Below are 18,754 nucleotides of genomic sequence, written 5' to 3'. Positions count from 1 at the left end.
GGTAATAAAACATATTTTGATCATTCAATCTTATAAAACTTTAAACATTTGAATCCATTATGATTTGAGTTGAATTTATTTGGTGGACATCACAGTCATTAGAATAGTATTCATGCACAAGGACCAGATACATTGTGTTTAGTAGCAAACTGCTAACTTACAACAAGAGGCAAAAAAAACCCTGATATAAAATAGAAAAAGAAGGAAAATACATCTTAAAAAAAATCTGGTGTGTCTAAGAACAATGTTTCATAACAGTGACACCTAAAACATTAAATTGTGTTGCATTTTTTATGTATAAACAATAGACAGTTCCATTGTTTAGCCCCTTTAACAAAGAAGTCTGACTCCTCTGGCTTCTTGTGATAAATTCATTCAGCGAAGGAGCTTGACTTTAAATGTAGGTTTGTAAAAACAAGCTCACAGTTGAAATAGCAGCTCATTGTTTATAATCCTATGTTGTTATTGTTTGGTTACTCTGTGATATTTAAGTGACACAGTACGATGAGTGTTTGAATATCAGACACCATCCGCACCCGATCATCAAATATTAGATGTGAGTCTGTGACGATTAACATTGTCAACCGTCAGATCTTGTTTTAATAAGCGGACGATATCTGGACGTAAATATCCCGACTCAACGCTCCGAAATTATTAATTATAAATATGTGGATGGACTCAAGTTTAAACATGACATCAACTAATCCTGTATGAACCTCTGCACAGACACTGAACTCCCTGATTGGACCCGAGGGGCAGCGTGTCTGAACGCTCGGGTCCGTAGAAGGCGGCGAGGCGCAGGAGCAGCAGCCGCTCGGCCAATGAGAACATGTTGTGTTTCATGGAGGCCGGCCGCTGCTCTCGCCTTCCTTCCTACATTCACGCAGGAAGCAGGCGCATCAGAAAGAGGTGCTGCTAATCACATGACACTGATCTCCAAAGATCAAACGGTGCTACTGCGAGAACCAAAATAGCACGAATAAAGGATTCACAGTGATTAAGCAGATGATTAAAACAGGGTGCAGGGTGTGTAACAATTTAGTGGAAAACACTGCTGGACAAAGCTTGTGTTCATTCAACGCTCTCCCTGGGTAAATACAGATAATATGAATACACACTGATAGATAACACACACACATGCATTGTGTAATGGTAAAGTTCAAGGTCAAATGAAGTGAAGAGGCAGAGGCACTGTTACCAAGTAGTTTAGTTTAATGTTGTGTATCACATGGAAACCACACAATCGGTGTCCAGTAGAGAAAAAGCAGACAATATGTCGCACACTGGCGACTGTGAGAAGCAGTGAAATGTGTCGTCTGAACACTTCATAATATGTGACAGTTGAACCCGACTTCAACGGCTTGTGGAGCGTTCACCAGCCGACCTTTGTCCCGATGCTTTGAGAGGTTTATTGTTGTTCACTGTGAGGGAACAGGAGGAAGGTTTCCAGGTGGCAGGCAGCTCGTTCTTCTTCTATTCATCTTCATCTAGTCCGAGTCGCTGCTGCAGGAGCTGCTCGAGGACTACAGGGACAAACATGGCCATGAATTAATCATTGAATGATATAAGCAGTATCAATCAGTAATAATCAGAATCATGAGTGTAATTGGCTTCTGATAACCAGAGGACTGCTACAGGCAGTAGAGCAGAGACTCTGTGACGTTCACTTCACAATGACCAATAAATCAACTGGATCTTACCCCGTGACACTTATTTCCTTTCTTGTGGCAATGGGCATGCATGTGGCCACGCCCATGCCAGTGACGGCCACGACCATGACCATGACCGTGGCCACGCCCACGACCGCGTCCATGTCTGTGTCCATGACCGTGTCCGTGTCCGTGTCCATGTCCGTGTCCATGTCCGTGTCCATGTCCATGTCCGTGTCCATGTCCGTGTCCATGATTGTATCCGCACCCAGGACCAGGACAAGGACAAGGATAAGGACCGGGACCAGGTCCATACCCAGGACCAGGTCCATACCCGGGTCCATACCCGGGTCCATGCCCGGGTCCATGCCCGGGTCCATGCCCGGGTCCATGCCCGGGTCCATGCCTGGGTCCATACCCAGGTCCATACCCAGGACCATGACCGTGTCCGTGGCCATCATGACCATAGCCAGGTCCACACCCTCCACCAGGTGGCGCTACAGGGTAGTACACAGGCGGCACACATGGCTGAGGAGGGCAGGGTTGGGGCGGGGCAGCGCCTGGTGGACATTGAGGATACTGTCCTCCTGCCGCTGGTGGTGCCCAGCCAGGAGGATACTGGTGTCCTAGTCACGCAAAAGGGGAGGGGCTAATCATTGTTCACACTCAGTTTGTATACACTTGATGTTCAATGCCATGAAGAACGTTTCATATCAAGGACGGGGATGGTGTTTTAGTGAAAGCATAAAAAACGACAGTTAAGACAAGAGAGGGATTTACCTCTGTTGTCATTGTACATCTCACAAGTCCAGATGCAAACCCTGAACCTAGAAGAAGACACTTCAGTACACACAAATCACTACATTAATTCATGTCAAACTTTAATGGAAATTCAGATATGAGCATGTGTAAAACCTAAAGTGCAATATTGTGTAGAAACAAAGGCAACTTTAAACTGCAGGTAGAAGTTGGACTAAACTATTTAGTTTTTGTTTGACGCTACAGAGCAAACCTAGAGGAGGGACACTGGAGAAATGTGTCCGTATGTCAAAGTGTGACTGTAACATGTGTGAGCATGTGTTGTTTCAAGAGAACGTTTCTAAAGACAGCGCTTCCTATGTGAACAACCGTAAAGCCGACTAAAGTTCCTACAAGCTGGAGAAGTTAAACAAGTGTTGGTCAAACTAATGGAACCTCTGAGAATAGCTGGGATCTGGATATATATGCTGAGTAGAGTAGATAGATAGTAGCTGGTCAGATTAGGAGATTTGTGATCAGCTGTCACAAACTAGCTCAAACTGGTTTAAGTGTAAATATCAAACATCATTTACACAGATATGTCTTCGTAGTTATGACAAAGACACAACCACCTCGTCTTAATGCAATATATTAAACAAAAGAAGCAAGATGATCCCGACACACACACACACACACACACAAACACACACACACAGTTTATGATATTCCTAGATAGTAATGAACGTACCGTGTGCTGGAGTTCAGATCCACAGCTGCAGCGTTCAGCTGGCTCGAGCTTTATATGAAGCCACACCTAAACTACAAACATGGCCGATGGGCTGGGCCTAAACTCCACCAGCTATTCATTTGTTGTGGTGTGAAAACATTTAGATGTTGAACATGTGAAGCTCAGGGCTGTTGTGTGCTGGACATGCAGGGACTTCAACAAAAGTTATGGAAATCAAAAGGTGGACCTGATTTGTACTGCGATTAGAATCAGATGCGTCATCCAGAAGAGATGTGAGGAAGGTGGGGAGTTTTATTATCAGCATCTGGTCACGCTGAAGACTGAGTGAAGAGCAGATACTGGCTCAACCAGTTACAAAGTCTTGTCTTGTGCCTCTGCAGAGAACCGTCACCTCAGTGACGATCTCAAAACATTCCTCACGAACACGCCTGTAACTCTGACACAATTAAACACATCAGGTGTGCTGGAGACAGCAATAGAGGTTTAAGGGCAAAGATCTGCAGTATCTGGAACTAATTGTTCTCTGACAACTTCCTCCTTCTGCATGAAGGCTCAGACATCATGGGACACAGAAGTTCATGTATTGGATGTTCCAAAACAAGTCAACATGTTGTTCTCTGTGAAGAACTCAGGGACATGATTCATGACATGTTTTAACAGTACATTCACACAAAACAATGTGAAACAATACAGGTACAAGTACAATGAAAGCACATCCATTGGAGATACATACAATCAAGATAATACCCTAAAAAATAATGTATCCTCATTTCAAATGGCAGGGATATCATGCAACATGGACATGAGTGTTTGAACCCACTTGGTAAAGCAGAGCATGTGAGCTGGTGTCTTGGATAGCAGCGTGTTGTTGTGAAATGTGTTGAGGGAGGAGCTCTGATGGATGAGCCGCCCTGGAACGTCAACACGCAGAGTAATTCAAAGAATGAAGAACAGGTCTTTATCTGATGGATTCATCTCTGAACGCGCAGCTGAAGTCTTCACAAATCCAAACAATCGACGCCGGCCGACTGCATTTCAGCGTTCATCGCTGCCGTGGGACACTTTATGTGTCGCCCACAAAAAAAGACACGCGTCCCAACGATGAGCCGAACGCGGCTGTTTTCTCATGCCAGCACATCGTCCCATGAATCTCTCACACGTCTTCACAGCTCGACCTTCCCCGCCAACGGACTGCCGGGGTACAGAGTGGAGAAGCGTCCGAGCGTCCAGACGGTGAAGACGTTCCTGTAGGAGGTGTAGCTGATGGCACAGCTCTTGTTGAACACGCCTGCAATGTTCTCCTGAGGACGAGAACGACAGAACACACAACGTCAACGCTCACGTCGTGTTGTATACCGTCACTGGCTTCATGTCTTATTAGTCATATCGGCGGCGTGAGCTAAGTTTAATTTGAGTACCGGACGTGTCATGAATGAGAGTGATGGACTCACCTGTGGCCAGTCTCCGTTGGGCAGCTGGCTGTCAATCAGCAGCTGCACTCCTCTCTCTATAGCCCGCCTGTCAGGATGCCTGGTCACACAAGAGGCTTCAATGTCACTTATTTGTCTTGATTCAGTTCAATTCAAGCCAGGTGAATAAACAAAGGCAAATACATGAGTAATATGAATACATGACACACAACTAATATCAACAGCACGGCTTTACTCAACACAAAGCCCGTGCTAATTTCTCAAACCGGATCCCATTACATGCGGTCTCATTGTGATCCAGCGTGAACGCTGAGCCTCCGGGTCGAGCCCTGCGTTACCTGACGGCCATGAGGCCTAACAAAGCCCAGCAGGTGTTGTGGATCTGAGCGCTGCTGCTCTGGACGTAGCGCCGCTGCTCGCAAGACTCAAAGTCCTCCCCCCAGCCGCCGTCCGGCATCTGCCGGTCCAGCAGGAACTGGCAGGCTCTCTGCACCTCGACGCACGCGACCCTGCAAACACAGAACAGCCGTGTGTTTCAGTGTGTAGTTCATGGACGTCCTGTGTGGCGTGGAGGGTTGAAGGTCCATTTACAGAAGCCATGAGTTATGTTCTTCCTGTGGTCTGAGAAAGTCCTAAAATATGAGTAAAGATAAACAACTCTCTCCCAAAGTCAAACACTAGATGTGTGATGTCATGACGTATAAAGCATGGAGCTGCTCTACAGATAATGAATTGGGAAAGATATTGATGACAGTGAGAGTATATAAGTAATGCTACTCCTTCTGTTTCTCAACTGGAACATGACGACATCACAAGTTCAAGACTCTGGTTATATATCTGGTCATATTATAGCTCAACAACATATTGAACTTGTTCATGTAGGTGTTGTTCCCCTTTCAGCTGCACACTGCTGCTGTGGGTCCAAAACAATGTCCATAGGTCAGTGTTGGGAACACTTACCCGTCCTCGTGCACGTGGCCCATACAAGCGAAGGCTTCAAGGCCAAACCATGTTCCATATGTGAAGCACACGCCCCAAGACCTGAGCGGGAGCACAAGAGGAGTGTTTCATATCAATCACGAGCCGTCCACTGGGGAGGACGTCAGGCTGTGAAACAGTGCGGTCTCACCCTTCCCAGGATCCGTCAGGCCTCTGCACCTTCCTGCAGTACTCCAGTCCTTCTCTCAGAGTGGACCTGGAACAGAAATGAACAAACGTATGAGCAGAAAACCTCGGACTCGTTGCTTCTGAAACTCAGAGAACTGAGACATGATTTAGGTTTCAATGCTGAGTTTGAAGTTATTGTATTGAGGTTTATGCAATGTTCATTCCTTAAGATCAGTGTTTCTGTGCCATTCAGGACTAACACACTGTGTGTGTGTAGTAAACACACTGAGTGTGTGTAGTAAACACACTGAGTGTGTGTAGTATACCTTATCTCCTCAGCTCGGTGCTCAGGGTCTGCCTTCTGGAAGTGTTTGAGAGCCTGCATTACTGCAGAGGTACACTCCACATAGGTGTAATCTATCATGATGTCACCTGTGAGAGAGTGAGTGTGAGAGAAAGAGAGCGAGAGAGAGAGTGAGTGTGTGAGTGATGTTGCAACATGTTCAGAGCGTAATGGGAAAACTTTTCCAGCCCTTGAATGCTGCAAACAGAAAACCAAAGTGTCAAGTTTATATTTGGCTCTGTCTTAGTTTCCCTTTCACGTCTGCATATTTGCAGGTTGAGTAACGCAGGCGGCCCTGGCAGCGAGAGCAATAACATTCAGAAGTGAAGAGCAATGCATCCCAGTAACAAACCCACCAAACACCTCGGAGGGGTTGAGCAGCTCCAGGAGTCTTCCTCCTCGCTTAGTTTCATATGTCGCAAATCCTCTGTCAGCATTTCTCATGCTCAGCAACTACAAGAGAAGAAGGACATTTGGTGAAGGAGCTCGGATCATGAAAGACTTCACATGTGTACAAGAAGGACTGCAGTCTGATATTAAACACACGTGATGTGACCCGGCCGTGTGTTCCCTGCAGACCCACCACGTTGACGGCATCATGCAGGCGCTCTGAGGGGACGGGCCGGCCGATCGAGGGACAAAGCTCCTGCAGCAGCATCACTGACTTCAGGCCCTCTGCTGTGCAGTCGGCCACGATCCAGCCACAGTCTCTGGTACTGAAGGGGAAGCCTCCCTGACAAACACAAAGGATTAAAAAATATATATTACAAATAAAAAAAGTGCATGCACAAAAATACATTTTTTTGTTAAGGCTGTTTTTGCTTCCATGTCAAAGACATTTGAGTGTTTTATTCCCCAATAATTTGAAGAGAGTTAAAAAGTGGATTCCTGTGTGATATTAGTTGTACCTTGTTCATCTGTCTGTAGTATTTCTGGTACTCAGGAGGATTCTCAGGTATCTGTTAAAGTGGAGAAAGTAGTCAGGCATCAGAAAGCAGTTCATATTGTTATATATATATATATATATATATATATATATATATATATATATATATATATATATATATATATATTTATGTTTTTTGCAAAACTAAATCACTGCGCTGAAGGAAGAGTGCATCGACTCATGACGAGAAGACTCTGGAAGCGCGAGACAGTAAAGTTGGCTAGCTCCGTGCTTCCAGGTGAGCTAACAGTTTAGCTACGAGCTCCTCCTCCATGAGTGGATGCAAACTGCCTTCTGGCCCGTGGATGATCTTGATTGAGTTGAGATGTTGGTACCTGAGTGATGGTGAGGAACCGATGGGCATCTCGGAGGCACTCGGCTAGTCTGGAGTTATCTTGGGCTCCAGCCTGAAAGACCCCAGCAAACAACTCATTGTAATATAAATATTATAAGTAATATCAGATCTGCTGTGTTTGTTAACATAAACATGAGGCTAACATCAAACACAGAGACCTAACAAAGAAGAAGACATTTTGTCACATTACACCTGTTCTTAGATATTATTTCTCCATATGCTTTTCTTGCTTGCATTGACAACAATAAAAACATGATGTGTGTGTTACCTCAAGGAAAGCCTGAACAGCAAAGCAAGTGTCCCAGAGCTGAGACCCGTTGGTCCCCTGTGCACAAGAAGAAAGGACGAGGGCGTCAAACACTGAACATCTGACTGCAAGACAAAATACAACGTGTGGAACCAGCAAATAGACTCAAAAAACATTGTAAAAAAATAGTTTTAAGGGCTGTTTTTAGCCAGTCCATCTATTTTTCACCACTTATCTGCACCATAAAGTTAATTTCATTGCATTTGATATCTCAGCTCCTTGGTGGCTTCTAAAAAGTGAACCTTTAAGAGTGAGAAACCTTTATAATCTATATATAATCTATAGTGATGCAGCATGAAAACCACGACTACATCTGCACACGTGTGCACCGTCACACTCAACACACACAAAGGAGCAGAGAACTAATCCTCACCTGCATTTTCATGCCATCTAATCCCAACCTGGAACACAGAGAACTGACTGTTAGTTGTTCTTTGGTTCAGGCTCTTTTGCATCTGAAGGAACGCTGTTCAACGTCCACACATTATATCTGGAAACACATGGAATATAAGACCTTACTCTGATCCCTTAGGGAACAGAGGTTTTATTAACACGTTGTTAGAAAGCGTGTGACTGACCAGAGGTAGTCTGGGATCCTGGACACATGCTCCTGAAAGACCGGAGAGGACGGCCCGTCCACATGCCAGCGAACCAGCATGTTGATAGTCTTTGAGATCTGAGGAGAAAGACCAAGACTTCATGGTCCACCCCTCTGTTTCCTTATAGCTTATGATGTATTGTCTGTATTTCATCTGTGTTCTTTGTGTGTATTTTAGGTACCGGTCCGATGCTGATGCACTTCGTGAAGCGATCGTCAGCCTGGATGTGTTCATACAGTTCTTTGACAGCCTTTCCTCTCAGCGTGGTGCTGTGGTGAGCTTCATACACATTCAACACCGCTGCAGGGCAGCAGGAACAGTCACAGGGTTAGGGGGGTGATGCACAGGGCAACTTCTCGGGAAATCCCAGTGAAAAGTACTTCTGTGTTTTGTGTCTCAAATGCGTTGTCAAGACATTTGAGCCTCATCGCCTTTATGGTCAAAAGTATTGAATCTTATGAGATTACATCAATTTTTTGGGTGAATGTTCAAACACGCTGCCTGTTTTACAGCAACGTGCTTCTGTAGGAGAGCATTCACCGTCACGGTGTGTTGTGCGTACTTACTGTAGGCGACGGTGAGCAGCGTGCTGTGAGGTGTGTACAGATCACAGGCTGCCACGTTGCTCCTCTGAGCGGGCCAGTTAATGGAGGCATAGTCCTGCACATACAGCTCCTAGGACACAGAGAGCAAGACAGCATCCAATTTCAGTGCACAAGTGTCAAAATAAAAGAGGAAGTGCATCAGGCTGCTCCCTCTGCTGTTTGAAGGTGTATCACAGAAAAGTATAAATCCACTAATGATCCCCCGAGACATAATGATAATAACTTGGATACAATTAGTTGATGATTTAATTATTGAATAATTTAATCAGCAGAAAGTTACTTTGCAACCACTTTGCTAATCGATTAAATATTAAAGTCACTTATGGAGCAAATATGTTAAACATTTGCTGGTTCCAGCTTCTAAAGAATAGCAGTTTTGTCTGCATTGTATTTAATTGGAAATCAAAAATATTTGGGTTTTGGGCTTCATTCTCATATAATTCTAATAGAACATATGAGCTACATTTAGCTTGGGGAGCAAAAAGCTAAACACAGCCAGGAATGCAAAGCCGAGCAGAGCGTCTCCTCTGCCGCGCCCGGCTGGGAGGAGATGGTTTCAGCACCTGTCGGAGGCTGAGGACCAGGGAGTCTTCCTCTGCGGCCAGTCGGACCGCGTAGCAGTAGCTCATGGGGAGGTAAACCTGGCGGCAGTGACACCACAGGGTGGAGGGGTGGGCTGGCATCCAAGTGGGGAACAGCCTGGAACAGATACAAACATGAATCCAATATAAAACGATACGATAACAATATACGATATCTTAAAGTCACAATGACAGAAGACTTCTTGTTGTATTTCCACCTCCCGGGGTCCTTAAAGCAGACTGATGGACAGAAGAGGACATGATGGGATGTTACAACTCACCACATCTCTGGCAGCAGCGTGTTCATTCCCTCCCAACTGTAGACATTTAAGATGGCCAACCAGAATTTTCCCCATGAAGGAATCCCCACAGCGCCTCCTGTAAACCAGTAGAGACAGATTATCAGTACTTAGTGCTGACTGTAATTATGTACATGCTGACATAATAATTCAAAAACAATGAAAAAACAGCTGACGTTGCATTTCAGGGACTATTTCTACCTATTTGTTCCCACCTTTGCTGTGCAAGTTGTTCCTGGCTCGCACCATGTCTGGATCATCGGGCTCTAATCCCAGGATCCTCAATGAGATGTAACTCAGCGCCGTGCCGAAGACGGTCGACTTGTCTTCAACGTGTCTGAAGAAGCACGACAGACATCAACGATGGTGCCGAAAGCATTCAGACAGACACTTTTTGTAACGACTACACTGGTCTTCATGTAGCGGTTCAATAACAAACATATCTATATCTATATATACATATATATATAGATGCTTGTATCATAATGTTACATTTCTCTATAAACACTGACTGGACATTTTGGAATAAGATGACAGTTTGGTTTCACCTTTGCTGAAACGATACTCAGCAAAGCGTAACCCTTTGCCTGTTCCATGACAGGAACTCATCTTCTAGCAGAAGCACATGAGTGATGTGACCTGTGTGGACCTCATGAGACGCATCACGTGTTCAGTGGACTTACAGACCCCAGCCTCCATCCGGCAGCTGCACGGAGCGCAGGTACCTCACCATCTCTTTCCTCCAGGCTTCGGCCAGGGGGATCTTAGCCACATGGCATGTGATCAGGAGACCTGAAACACAGAAATGGATGCTAACACAGCGACAGACACACATGCTAGCACATGCAAAACAACGTGTCATGAAATCCTGAATTGTGTTTTGTATTTTTATCATCATCATTATCATCATCATCATCATCATGTACAGATGCTCTGAGAGGCAAATAAGAACACAAACATCCTGGTGATGCAACCCTTTTCTCTCCCGAGTTAATGACTCTTTTGAGAAAAGAAGGGAAAATAAATCATTTATTCAAGTCCTTGTTGCTGCAATACTCATTTTGGCCACAATCTACACAGGACTACAATAATGTTTTCCTCATGAAGTCTGAACAGAAGTATATCTGGTGTGCTGTTGTAACATAACATCACTGTCATGTCTTTCTTATAGCTAGAAATGCATTTAAGTCAGCACTAATCTGCCGTTTGGGGAAACACGGCTGCTTTTTATCCTATTTGGAATATGGGAGAGTGGTAAACTTATGCCTCTTCTGGACAACATTAGTATTACAACAACAAACACTTCGGAAAAATGTTTGGGATATATTGTAGAGTAGGTGCATAACTGTGGATGTGATATTTAAGGGTTAAACATGCATTTAAACAAAAAGAAAATGCTGCTGCAGATTCTAGGCGTCAAATATAAGACAATAGAGGAGGAGGATCTGGATACCTGGCAGCAGGAAGAGAGGGCCGCCGTAGTCCCCGGCCCAGTGGCCGTCCTCGGCCTGCAGCTGGCTGTAGAAGTGCATGCCTTTCAGAGCTGCTTCTACAGCCGTGTGGGCCGCTTCAGAGCCAGACACAAACATACTCTGAGGAGAGAAAGGTGACTAGACATGAACACCAGATACATATCATACAATTGATTACCAGCTGAAGTTTAGATTTGTACATTAGAAGTCTGTTATTTTCTAACATGATGATGATCTAAAATCATTCACACGTTATTCTCACTGTACCAGCATGGTTTATTGTGTCTGTTTGATACTGTTGTTCAGTTGCTGCACAGAGTCCACCAGAATCAATGCAACGTAACATGTGCTAAAGTAATAATCATCAACCAAGCATTTATTTTTCAAACATTTAAAGCAATAAAAGGATTCAGACCGTGTCCAGGCCCAGTGAGTGGGCTTCCAGCATGGTGTGCTCTCTGTCAGGAGGCTCCTGGTCGTCCACATAGCTCCAGGTCTGCCTGCCCTCCACGTTACTCAGCCTCCAGCGGCTCAGGTCTGTGGTGGCCTCGGTCTTGTACGGCCCGCCTCGCCTCCGCAGGTGCCTACGAGAACAGCAAGTATTTGAATGTTTTTACTATTTAGTTCTGGATTATTGTGTACTTTGTAATATATGCAAACTACTATAAAGTCTAAACAGATATGAATACTTACTCAGCTAGTGAAGAGTTAAACCAACAATTCAGTTGATAATAGAGGTAATGTTATGTTATTTCTTTTTTCATTTTAATAGTCAAACTTGTTATGAGATTGTATTTATCTAGAGGTCCATTGATGAAAAATGTTTTTAAGTTAGGTATTTGATTAGAGTACAACTACAGAGATATGGTGTACTTAAAAAGTAAAAGTACTCATTAAAGTTAGTAGCAGAATGGCTCCTGCCAGTATGTATCATGTAATTATAATAACGGGTGCATTATAGCTGCAAGTTAGCGGCTATAATGTTGGACCTGGTTGGGCTGCTTCAACTACAACAATGAATCTTATACTTTATTATATAACAGGGTTTTGTATGAAAAGATGTAAGCGACAAAGTAACAGCACTATTTTTGAAAAATGTAAAAATCACAGCAATACAATATTCAATTGTTGCGACTAAAGTTAGCTCCAATTTTAGTTCAAATAGCTTAAATAAACGTCATTAAGAGACCTCTCACCGCCATTATTGCTGGTGATAAACACTGAATCCAAGAGTTTTTGGACATTATTTCTTTAATTAAACCATACTTACGTTCCCTCGGTCATATTTGTGTTGATCGACAGACTTGAATCCTACGCTGAACCATGGAAACGAGTTTCTCTGCTGCTCTGAAAGCTCCGCCCCTTCCTCTCTTATCTTGGGAATTGTTGTTCTTTTCGTAGAGTACGTGTTACTTTCAGCACAGTTCACACTTAATTTCCCAGCAGAACTCGCGGTGTCGTCCGAGAAGTTATGTACATGAAGCGACATGAGCAGAGACTCGGCTGGCCAATCACAAACCCGTTGGGCGGGGAAATGGGCGGGTCTTCCACGAGGTCCTCCAATTAGAGCGCTCCTACGATAAAACGCTACACATGGGCTCACATGATGAGGCAATGCCTGAGCCTGTTACTGAATGACAACTGCACTAAATGGGATGTTTACTTGAAAAACTAGTTCAGTACCTTCTTACTGCCCACACTTTGGGAATCATTGCTCTACACTACATTTTTTGACCGTTTGCAGTGCGCCATCCGAGTACTTTCAGTGCACTGAATTCTGTTGGTTTTGTCAGTGTGGCGCACTAAGCACTGAAAGTCTGCACTTGCTTTTGGTGCGCAAAACTCCTGTGATACTTCTCCTCTCTGTGTCCCGTCTGTCTGCACGGCGGTGAGTATCGTCCAAGGTCCGTGTACGTTTTGTTCGTTTGTTTTATCGTTCATTCGAGAATACGGAAATACGGAAAAACCACCGTTTAACGTACACGGAACCGAAAGACACTGAACATGCAACGTGGTCATATTTCTCTCTTACAGCGGTAACGTTAGCTCGTCGTGTACTCTGTCGACCAAACGGATTTGAAAAACTCGTGGAAAACATTTGCATGCAACAGAAATTATACTGTGTTTAAACAAAATCATGTCACGAGTGTTGGATATTTTAAGCACATTAAGCAATAATGCGACTGTGACTACCAGTGGAGTATTTTTGTGTTACTAATCTTACTAAAGTAAATGGATCTTGACCTTTCACCGTAAATGTACTTATTTGTAAATGCATGTTTAATGTGGTTCGTGTGGGACACATGGTGTGTTTATTCCACATCTGATCATATTCACTGATTAATAAGAAGCTAAGTTATTATTAAGGTTTGCTTCCTTCTACCTCGTTTCTGATTTACTTCTTGTTGCTCAAAGGTTGTTGGCAGCGGACCACAAAGAGAGAGCAGCAGTCCGCAAACACTACAATTCATCTTCCTCACACTCGGCTACAGGTAGTTGTGAAATGAAACTACCACAACTCTCTAGAGCCGTGCTTCATGGTGCATGTTATATGTCCCGCTTTAGTGACTAGAGTGCATTGCTCCAGTGTTGTGTTCTCATTGGACTCTTTGCTCCTCAGGGTCCACAATGAGGAAGAAGCTGCTGGTGGATGCAGACTGCGGGACGGACGATGCTCAGGCCATCATGTTGGCGCTGGCCTCCCCCCGCGTGCAGCTGCTGGGCATCACCTGTGTGCACGGAAACACCACAGTGGAGAATGTGTGCAGGAACACGCTGCGAGTGCTGCAAGCCTGCAGTAAACTGGAGGTGAGTGCAGTAAAGGTCACTGTTGTTCCCAATGCAGTGACTTGTTTACAGCTGGGTATTGTCTTTTTGTTTTGTTTTTATTGACCATTATGAGGAAATTACTGTTTATAAAACTGCCCAACAGTGAATTGATAACAACATTAGACTACTGCATTTTAATATCAAAAGAAACGTTTGGGGACATGAAACATGTTCTGTGGTTTTGGTTCGATGCTCCAAAAAAGGAGATGAAACCAAACATTCAACATGTTTTTTTTTATGATTTATATTATAGAAATCACTGCTTAAAATTCATAAAGCGCCTTTTCTTACTCAATGGAAAAGTCTTTTAATTAGATTTGCCATTAATCAACAAAACGGTCATTAATTCCATCATGCCAGTGCCATAAAATGTATATACAACACTTCCTTCACTTTGTTCCCTTATCTCTCTCCTGCTACTATAAGGTGTGTTAAATGTGCCCGTTGGAAGAAAAACATTATTCACGCTTAATCATTTACTATTTCACTGTTATATTCAGACTTCTTATCTTAGTGTCTGTTTATTATTACACACAAACTCAGCATGTCTCCTGACAGCAGTGAGACTGAATCTGTATGTTTCTGTCTGAAAGAACGTGCAGTTCCTTTGTTATCGTTTGACCATTTCTCACAAACCGCTGTATGGGACGAGGGGAAAGGTTCCCGATTAGGCCGACGACCTCATGAGGGTTTCTGTTATTGGTCATGATGAGTATTTAAGAGGTGGTTCTTTGAGAGATCTTTGAGTAGTCTTGGATATGCAATTTGTCTATCACCTTGTACTTCTGACTCTGCTCCTTCCTTGCAACGAATAAATGTTCCTGTTTAAATGATTTTACTCCGAGGGGTCGAGTGAATTTTCTAACAGTGCCCTAAAGGACTTTGGAAAAGCAGAATGTCATATAGTCCAATCATTGCATGAATAGACAGAAAACGGTTAGGAAGCTGTGTAATAATGACAGAAGTATACATGTTCCCTTCAAGGCGTGTTTGTTTCATCTGGCGTGCGCTTCTCTCAGATTCCAGTGTTTAAAGGTGCAGCAAAGCCGATCCTCGGGAACTGCATACACGCGGGACACTTCCACGGGGAGGACGGGCTCGGAGACGCTCCTGACCCCCACGCTCCCGGTCTGGACCTGGTTCAGGAGGAGGGCGCCGTGTCGGCCATGATTAGGATCGTCAATGAGAACCCAGGGGAGGTGAGAGATGTTAGACGTGTGTGTGTCTGTGTGTGTCTGTGTGTGCCTCTTTCAGGTCTTCAAGTTGAGGTTTATTTCACAGGTGTCTCTGGTCGCCATGGCGCCTCTCACCAACCTGGCTCTGGCTGTGAAGATGGACCCGTCTCTACCGAGCAAACTCAAAAGGCTCTACATCATGGGAGGCAACACTGAATGTCAGTGAAATCATAAACTTGAACCAAAGGGTGACGCAGGATTAGAGGGTCAGACAAATGAACTGAGAGGAAAATGACTTTCCATTTCTTTCATTATTGGACCTAAAATTGGCACTGAACTGTATTTTTTTTTTTTCTTAACTTTTGAGCAAGTCAATATTGGAGACTAATAATCAAGATAAGATTATTGGAAAAGGCGAACAATTGTTAGCAGCAGACCTAAGTGTTACTATAGTGTTTTGTAATTTAAATCCTTGTCTGTTCAAGTGTCTTCATTTTTCTGTCCTCACCCTGTAACGGTGGAGTTCAGCGTGTAATCAATGACTTTGTGGTTTTGCTCCTTCAGCTCGAGGAAACACGACGGTATGCGGCGAGTTCAATTTCGCTGCCGATCCAGAAGCTGCGTACATCGTCCTGAACGAATACCAGTGTCTCACCTACTTGGCCTGCTGGGAGTTCACCTGCTACAGCAAGCTGTCATGGGCAAGGCTTTTTACACACTGTACCACATTCACTCCTAGGACTAATTACAGCACATGACCTTTACGTTCCTCCCTCCGCTGTCGACAGGAGTTTTGCGACGCCTGGTTGGCGCAGAACACAGATAAAGCTCGCTTCATGGACCGGATCTACCAGCGCAGCATCGAGGCGGCGCAGAGCGAGCACCTCCAGAAGGAGTTTGTCGCCGGCACGGGTTTTGTTTCCTGCGACGCGTACGCCATGGCAGCCGCCGTGGACGATTCGTTCGTCGTGGAGAGTGACCATTACCCGGTGAGCGTGGAGCTGACGGGCACACACACCAGAGGCATGATGATCATGGACACTGTGGGCCTTCTGAAGAAGTCTCATAAGGCTTTCATCATGAAGAAGGTGGACATGGAGAAGTTCAAGCAGATGATGATGGCTGCTTTACAATAACATCCTTGAACACACTGGTCGATCGTTAGTGACCACCAGCGTGCTGTCGAGCTGTAGAAGAAGCTTCCTACTCACAAGTCATTCTTACATACTGTTTGTACAAATAACTGCAACTTTGCCCCGTCCATTGCAGTAAAGACCAGCAGTCATTTATAATTTTGTGTAAGATAATTGTACACTAGGAATCATATGTTTCAGTCAGATGGGATTCTGATGACATCACTTCATTAAAATTGTAATAAACTCTTCATATTTTATTCATTATGTCATTACATCAAGGTTCTCATAACACGCACACACAGAAAAAGCTGACTGCTCCACTAAACCGAAAGATTGTTCATTTGTCACATTTGGTCGTCCTTTGCGACCCACGACCAGCGCTGATGACTGATCGGACTCATCAGAAGTATTAACACCTGCCCATCCAGCATCCACACGGCTGCATCAGAAGGTTCCTCAGTAGTATTTCCTTCCTCTGAATCTCGACCGTGTGTCCAGCTGTGAAAGAGGACAGACATTGGTCAGTACGTCGCAAACAGACACAAATGAAAAGAGGACAATAAAACACTGCCTGCACTCTTCACTCCTCGTTGCACACGCGTGTTGTAAAGCACAATGTAATACATCACAGCTGACTCACCATTGACCGTTTACACTCAAAGAAGGAGGTCTGCAGGGCTTTGCAGTGGCCTTCCTTCAAACACTCACTGGGCATCTTCCCCTCCTGACAAATGAAGACACCAGTTAGAAATACAAGAGCAACATGTGTAACATCTAAATCAGATTGACTTCTGTTCAAACAATGTTTAACACTGGACATTTTAATCCAAGCCGGTAGTTAACGTTTGACAGTGACAGGTCGGTAGCTAACTTTAGCCGTTAGCTGTCACAGAGGCGACAGCTAACTTTAGCCGTTAGCTGTCACACGGGCGACTGGTTGGGTTAAGGCGGCTTTAAAGGTGACTTCTCGTTTGTAGACTCACGCTTATATTAAAATGAGCCAACAACAAACCACGTTTCTAGCATGGACCCTCCGGTGTGACGAGCAGAGGACGTGTACGTTACTTGCCTTTAACACGCAGTCGTGCTCAAGGAGACAGGCCTTGAAGTCCTCCCGGATGCCGGCGCAGGCTCTGCCGTCTTCCTCTTTGTCCTCGTAGTATTTCGGCATTGTGCGGAATGTCCTTTAAAGCCAAGTCTTCACTTATTTACACATTCACAAGCGCAAACAATAAGCTAGTTAGCGTGGGTCTCAATGTTATGAAAGCTTTAAAGCCGCCATGTTTTCTGGAACTGCATGATGGGAAACCGGAAAAACATTAGCGCAGCAAAGTGCATGCTGGGAAGGTTGTAGTTTTAGGGAAAAGTAAAACAAAACTATGTTGAATGGATCTTCTGGTCCCGTTTGCAATAGATTTACTTTATAGAAACCTGCCGATGCGAATGGCATGAGGAATGCAAGAAGAACAAAGTCACAACGCAGCAAATGGCTATGACTTTCAACAGCTTATATCATTTATTTCAAAGATGTCCATGAAAAATGATTTCAAAAACATCAGCGGCAGACATACACATGTACATGATGAAGGCACATGAACAGATGGGTGGATGAGGTTGTCGACCGAGAGGAGTTCCTTTCTTGTTTTTTGTCCCGTGTCCATTTTCCACGATACAGTCGAGGGAGATTCAACTTGTCATGCAGTTTTCATGCATCCGGCTCCTGTCTGCATGTGGCTACAGAACAAGAGGGAGAACTGAAAATGCAATTCTCCTTTCAAAACATGTTCCACCATGTAAGGCGGCTCGCTCTCCCAAAAAAAAAAAAAAAATCTAATGAAGATGCAGAAATCAAGCGTTGAGTTTAAAGTCAGTTTTCTTGAGTACAGCTCGAGCGTGGATGTTTTGAAACACATCCTTTATGAACAAAACAGAATACTCATGCACATGAACATGACTTGCAAAAGAACTATTTTTCTTAAATATCTATTCCACCAAAAGGCACTTTACTAGCCCCTTGAATAAACCACTAAGATGTAGAATGAGTAAAGTTTCATTTAAATTGCTTCCTCTCAAAACATTGGCCCCACACACGAACACAAAACATGTCAAGTGATTTCCAATAAAGTATTAAATGAGGACGAGAGAGAAAGAGAGGGAGAGAAAGACAGATAATGCTAATTTCTTATTTAAATACTTGATATCAGTGAAAGTACTACATTACCACAGCCAAATCATACAACAAAAAGGCGCACTTTGCATTAATCAGTAGTCAAAATATTTTGTCAAATCGCAAAACAGATACTCAAAGAGACAACAGATTGTTCCGTCGATTGAGGAGTCGGTGAACGGAGCATCTTCCATGGGATAGAAAATTTAAGTACAATGGTGAAGCGTGTGGTGATAACAAAAACAGTGAACAAGCAGTGCAAATCATG

The 18,754-nt window shown here is 44.1% G+C and overlaps 3 protein-coding genes across 5 annotated transcripts; 1 reads left to right on the top strand and 2 right to left on the bottom strand.

Moving 5' to 3' along the window:
• Window positions 1-3,694: 3,694 nt before the first annotated feature.
• LOC137782712 (lanosterol synthase-like) lies at window positions 3,695-12,576 on the bottom strand. Its single transcript, XM_068572263.1, has 22 exons — window positions 12,450-12,576; window positions 11,595-11,763; window positions 11,161-11,299; window positions 10,391-10,499; window positions 9,923-10,044; window positions 9,690-9,786; window positions 9,391-9,526; window positions 8,789-8,897; window positions 8,404-8,522; window positions 8,202-8,299; window positions 7,997-8,024; window positions 7,585-7,641; window positions 7,297-7,368; window positions 6,924-6,974; window positions 6,599-6,748; window positions 6,372-6,468; window positions 5,999-6,104; window positions 5,695-5,760; window positions 5,526-5,606; window positions 4,904-5,074; window positions 4,587-4,665; window positions 3,695-4,436 (listed from the first exon to the last, which is right to left on the bottom strand). Exons 1-22 carry the CDS (start codon window positions 12,461-12,463, stop codon window positions 4,299-4,301), a joined length of 2,208 nt encoding a protein of 735 aa, XP_068428364.1. The 5' UTR covers window positions 12,464-12,576; the 3' UTR covers window positions 3,695-4,298.
• A 452-nt stretch (window positions 12,577-13,028) lies between these two features.
• si:dkey-4e7.3 (uncharacterized protein LOC402865 homolog) lies at window positions 13,029-16,601 on the top strand. 3 transcript variants are annotated; one of them, XM_068572671.1, is made up of 7 exons: window positions 13,029-13,083; window positions 13,595-13,671; window positions 13,800-13,987; window positions 15,028-15,207; window positions 15,290-15,401; window positions 15,748-15,884; window positions 15,972-16,598. In XM_068572671.1, the coding sequence occupies exons 3-7, from the start codon at window positions 13,808-13,810 to the stop codon at window positions 16,317-16,319; spliced, it is 957 nt and encodes a 318-aa protein (XP_068428772.1). In that variant the 5' UTR covers window positions 13,029-13,083; window positions 13,595-13,671; window positions 13,800-13,807; the 3' UTR covers window positions 16,320-16,598. The 3 variants fall into 3 exon arrangements, with proteins under 3 accessions (XP_068428772.1, XP_068428771.1, XP_068428770.1); XM_068572670.1 differs by having other exon boundaries at window positions 13,031-13,067; XM_068572669.1 differs by lacking the exon at window positions 13,029-13,083 and adding an exon at window positions 13,097-13,215 and having other exon boundaries at window positions 15,972-16,601.
• Window positions 16,547-17,636, bottom strand: coa5 (cytochrome C oxidase assembly factor 5). Its single transcript, XM_068572672.1, has 3 exons — window positions 17,389-17,636; window positions 16,960-17,043; window positions 16,547-16,817 (listed from the first exon to the last, which is right to left on the bottom strand). The coding sequence occupies exons 1-3, from the start codon at window positions 17,488-17,490 to the stop codon at window positions 16,776-16,778; spliced, it is 228 nt and encodes a 75-aa protein (XP_068428773.1). The 5' UTR covers window positions 17,491-17,636; the 3' UTR covers window positions 16,547-16,775.
• Window positions 17,637-18,754: the final 1,118 nt, after the last annotated feature.

Source organism: Clinocottus analis, unplaced genomic scaffold, assembly GCF_023055335.1.
Source record: "Clinocottus analis isolate CAN_PGR_092001 unplaced genomic scaffold, fCliAna1.0.p SCAF_12, whole genome shotgun sequence".
Lineage (NCBI taxonomy): Eukaryota > Metazoa > Chordata > Actinopteri > Perciformes > Cottidae > Clinocottus > Clinocottus analis.
This window is presented reverse-complemented; position numbering and strand designations above follow the sequence as displayed.

What these genes read in the sequence shown, in the direction of transcription:
- LOC137782712 (XM_068572263.1), bottom strand. An exon ending in CCCTCTCTTCCTGCTGCCAG is followed by an intron (nt 10,500 to 11,160) that starts GTATCCAGATCC and finishes TCTGTGTTTCAG; the next exon opens with GTCTCCTGATCACATGCCAT. An exon ending in ACGCTGCTGCCAGAGATGTG is followed by an intron (nt 9,527 to 9,689) that starts GTGAGTTGTAAC and finishes TATCTGTTCCAG; the next exon opens with GCTGTTCCCCACTTGGATGC.
- si:dkey-4e7.3 (XM_068572669.1), top strand. Translation starts at nt 13,184, where the DNA reads ATGCAACGTGGTCATATTTCTCTCTTACAGCG. An exon ending in CATATTTCTCTCTTACAGCG is followed by an intron (nt 13,216 to 13,594) that starts GTAACGTTAGCT and finishes TGTTGCTCAAAG; the next exon opens with GTTGTTGGCAGCGGACCACA. An exon ending in TTCCTCACACTCGGCTACAG is followed by an intron (nt 13,672 to 13,799) that starts GTAGTTGTGAAA and finishes TTTGCTCCTCAG; the next exon opens with GGTCCACAATGAGGAAGAAG.
- coa5 (XM_068572672.1), bottom strand. Translation starts at nt 17,490, where the DNA reads ATGCCGAAATACTACGAGGACAAAGAGGAAGACGGCAGAGCCTGCGCC. An exon ending in AGCACGACTGCGTGTTAAAG is followed by an intron (nt 17,044 to 17,388) that starts GCAAGTAACGTA and finishes TTCATTTGTCAG; the next exon opens with GAGGGGAAGATGCCCAGTGA. An exon ending in TTGAGTGTAAACGGTCAATG is followed by an intron (nt 16,818 to 16,959) that starts GTGAGTCAGCTG and finishes CCTCTTTCACAG; the next exon opens with CTGGACACACGGTCGAGATT.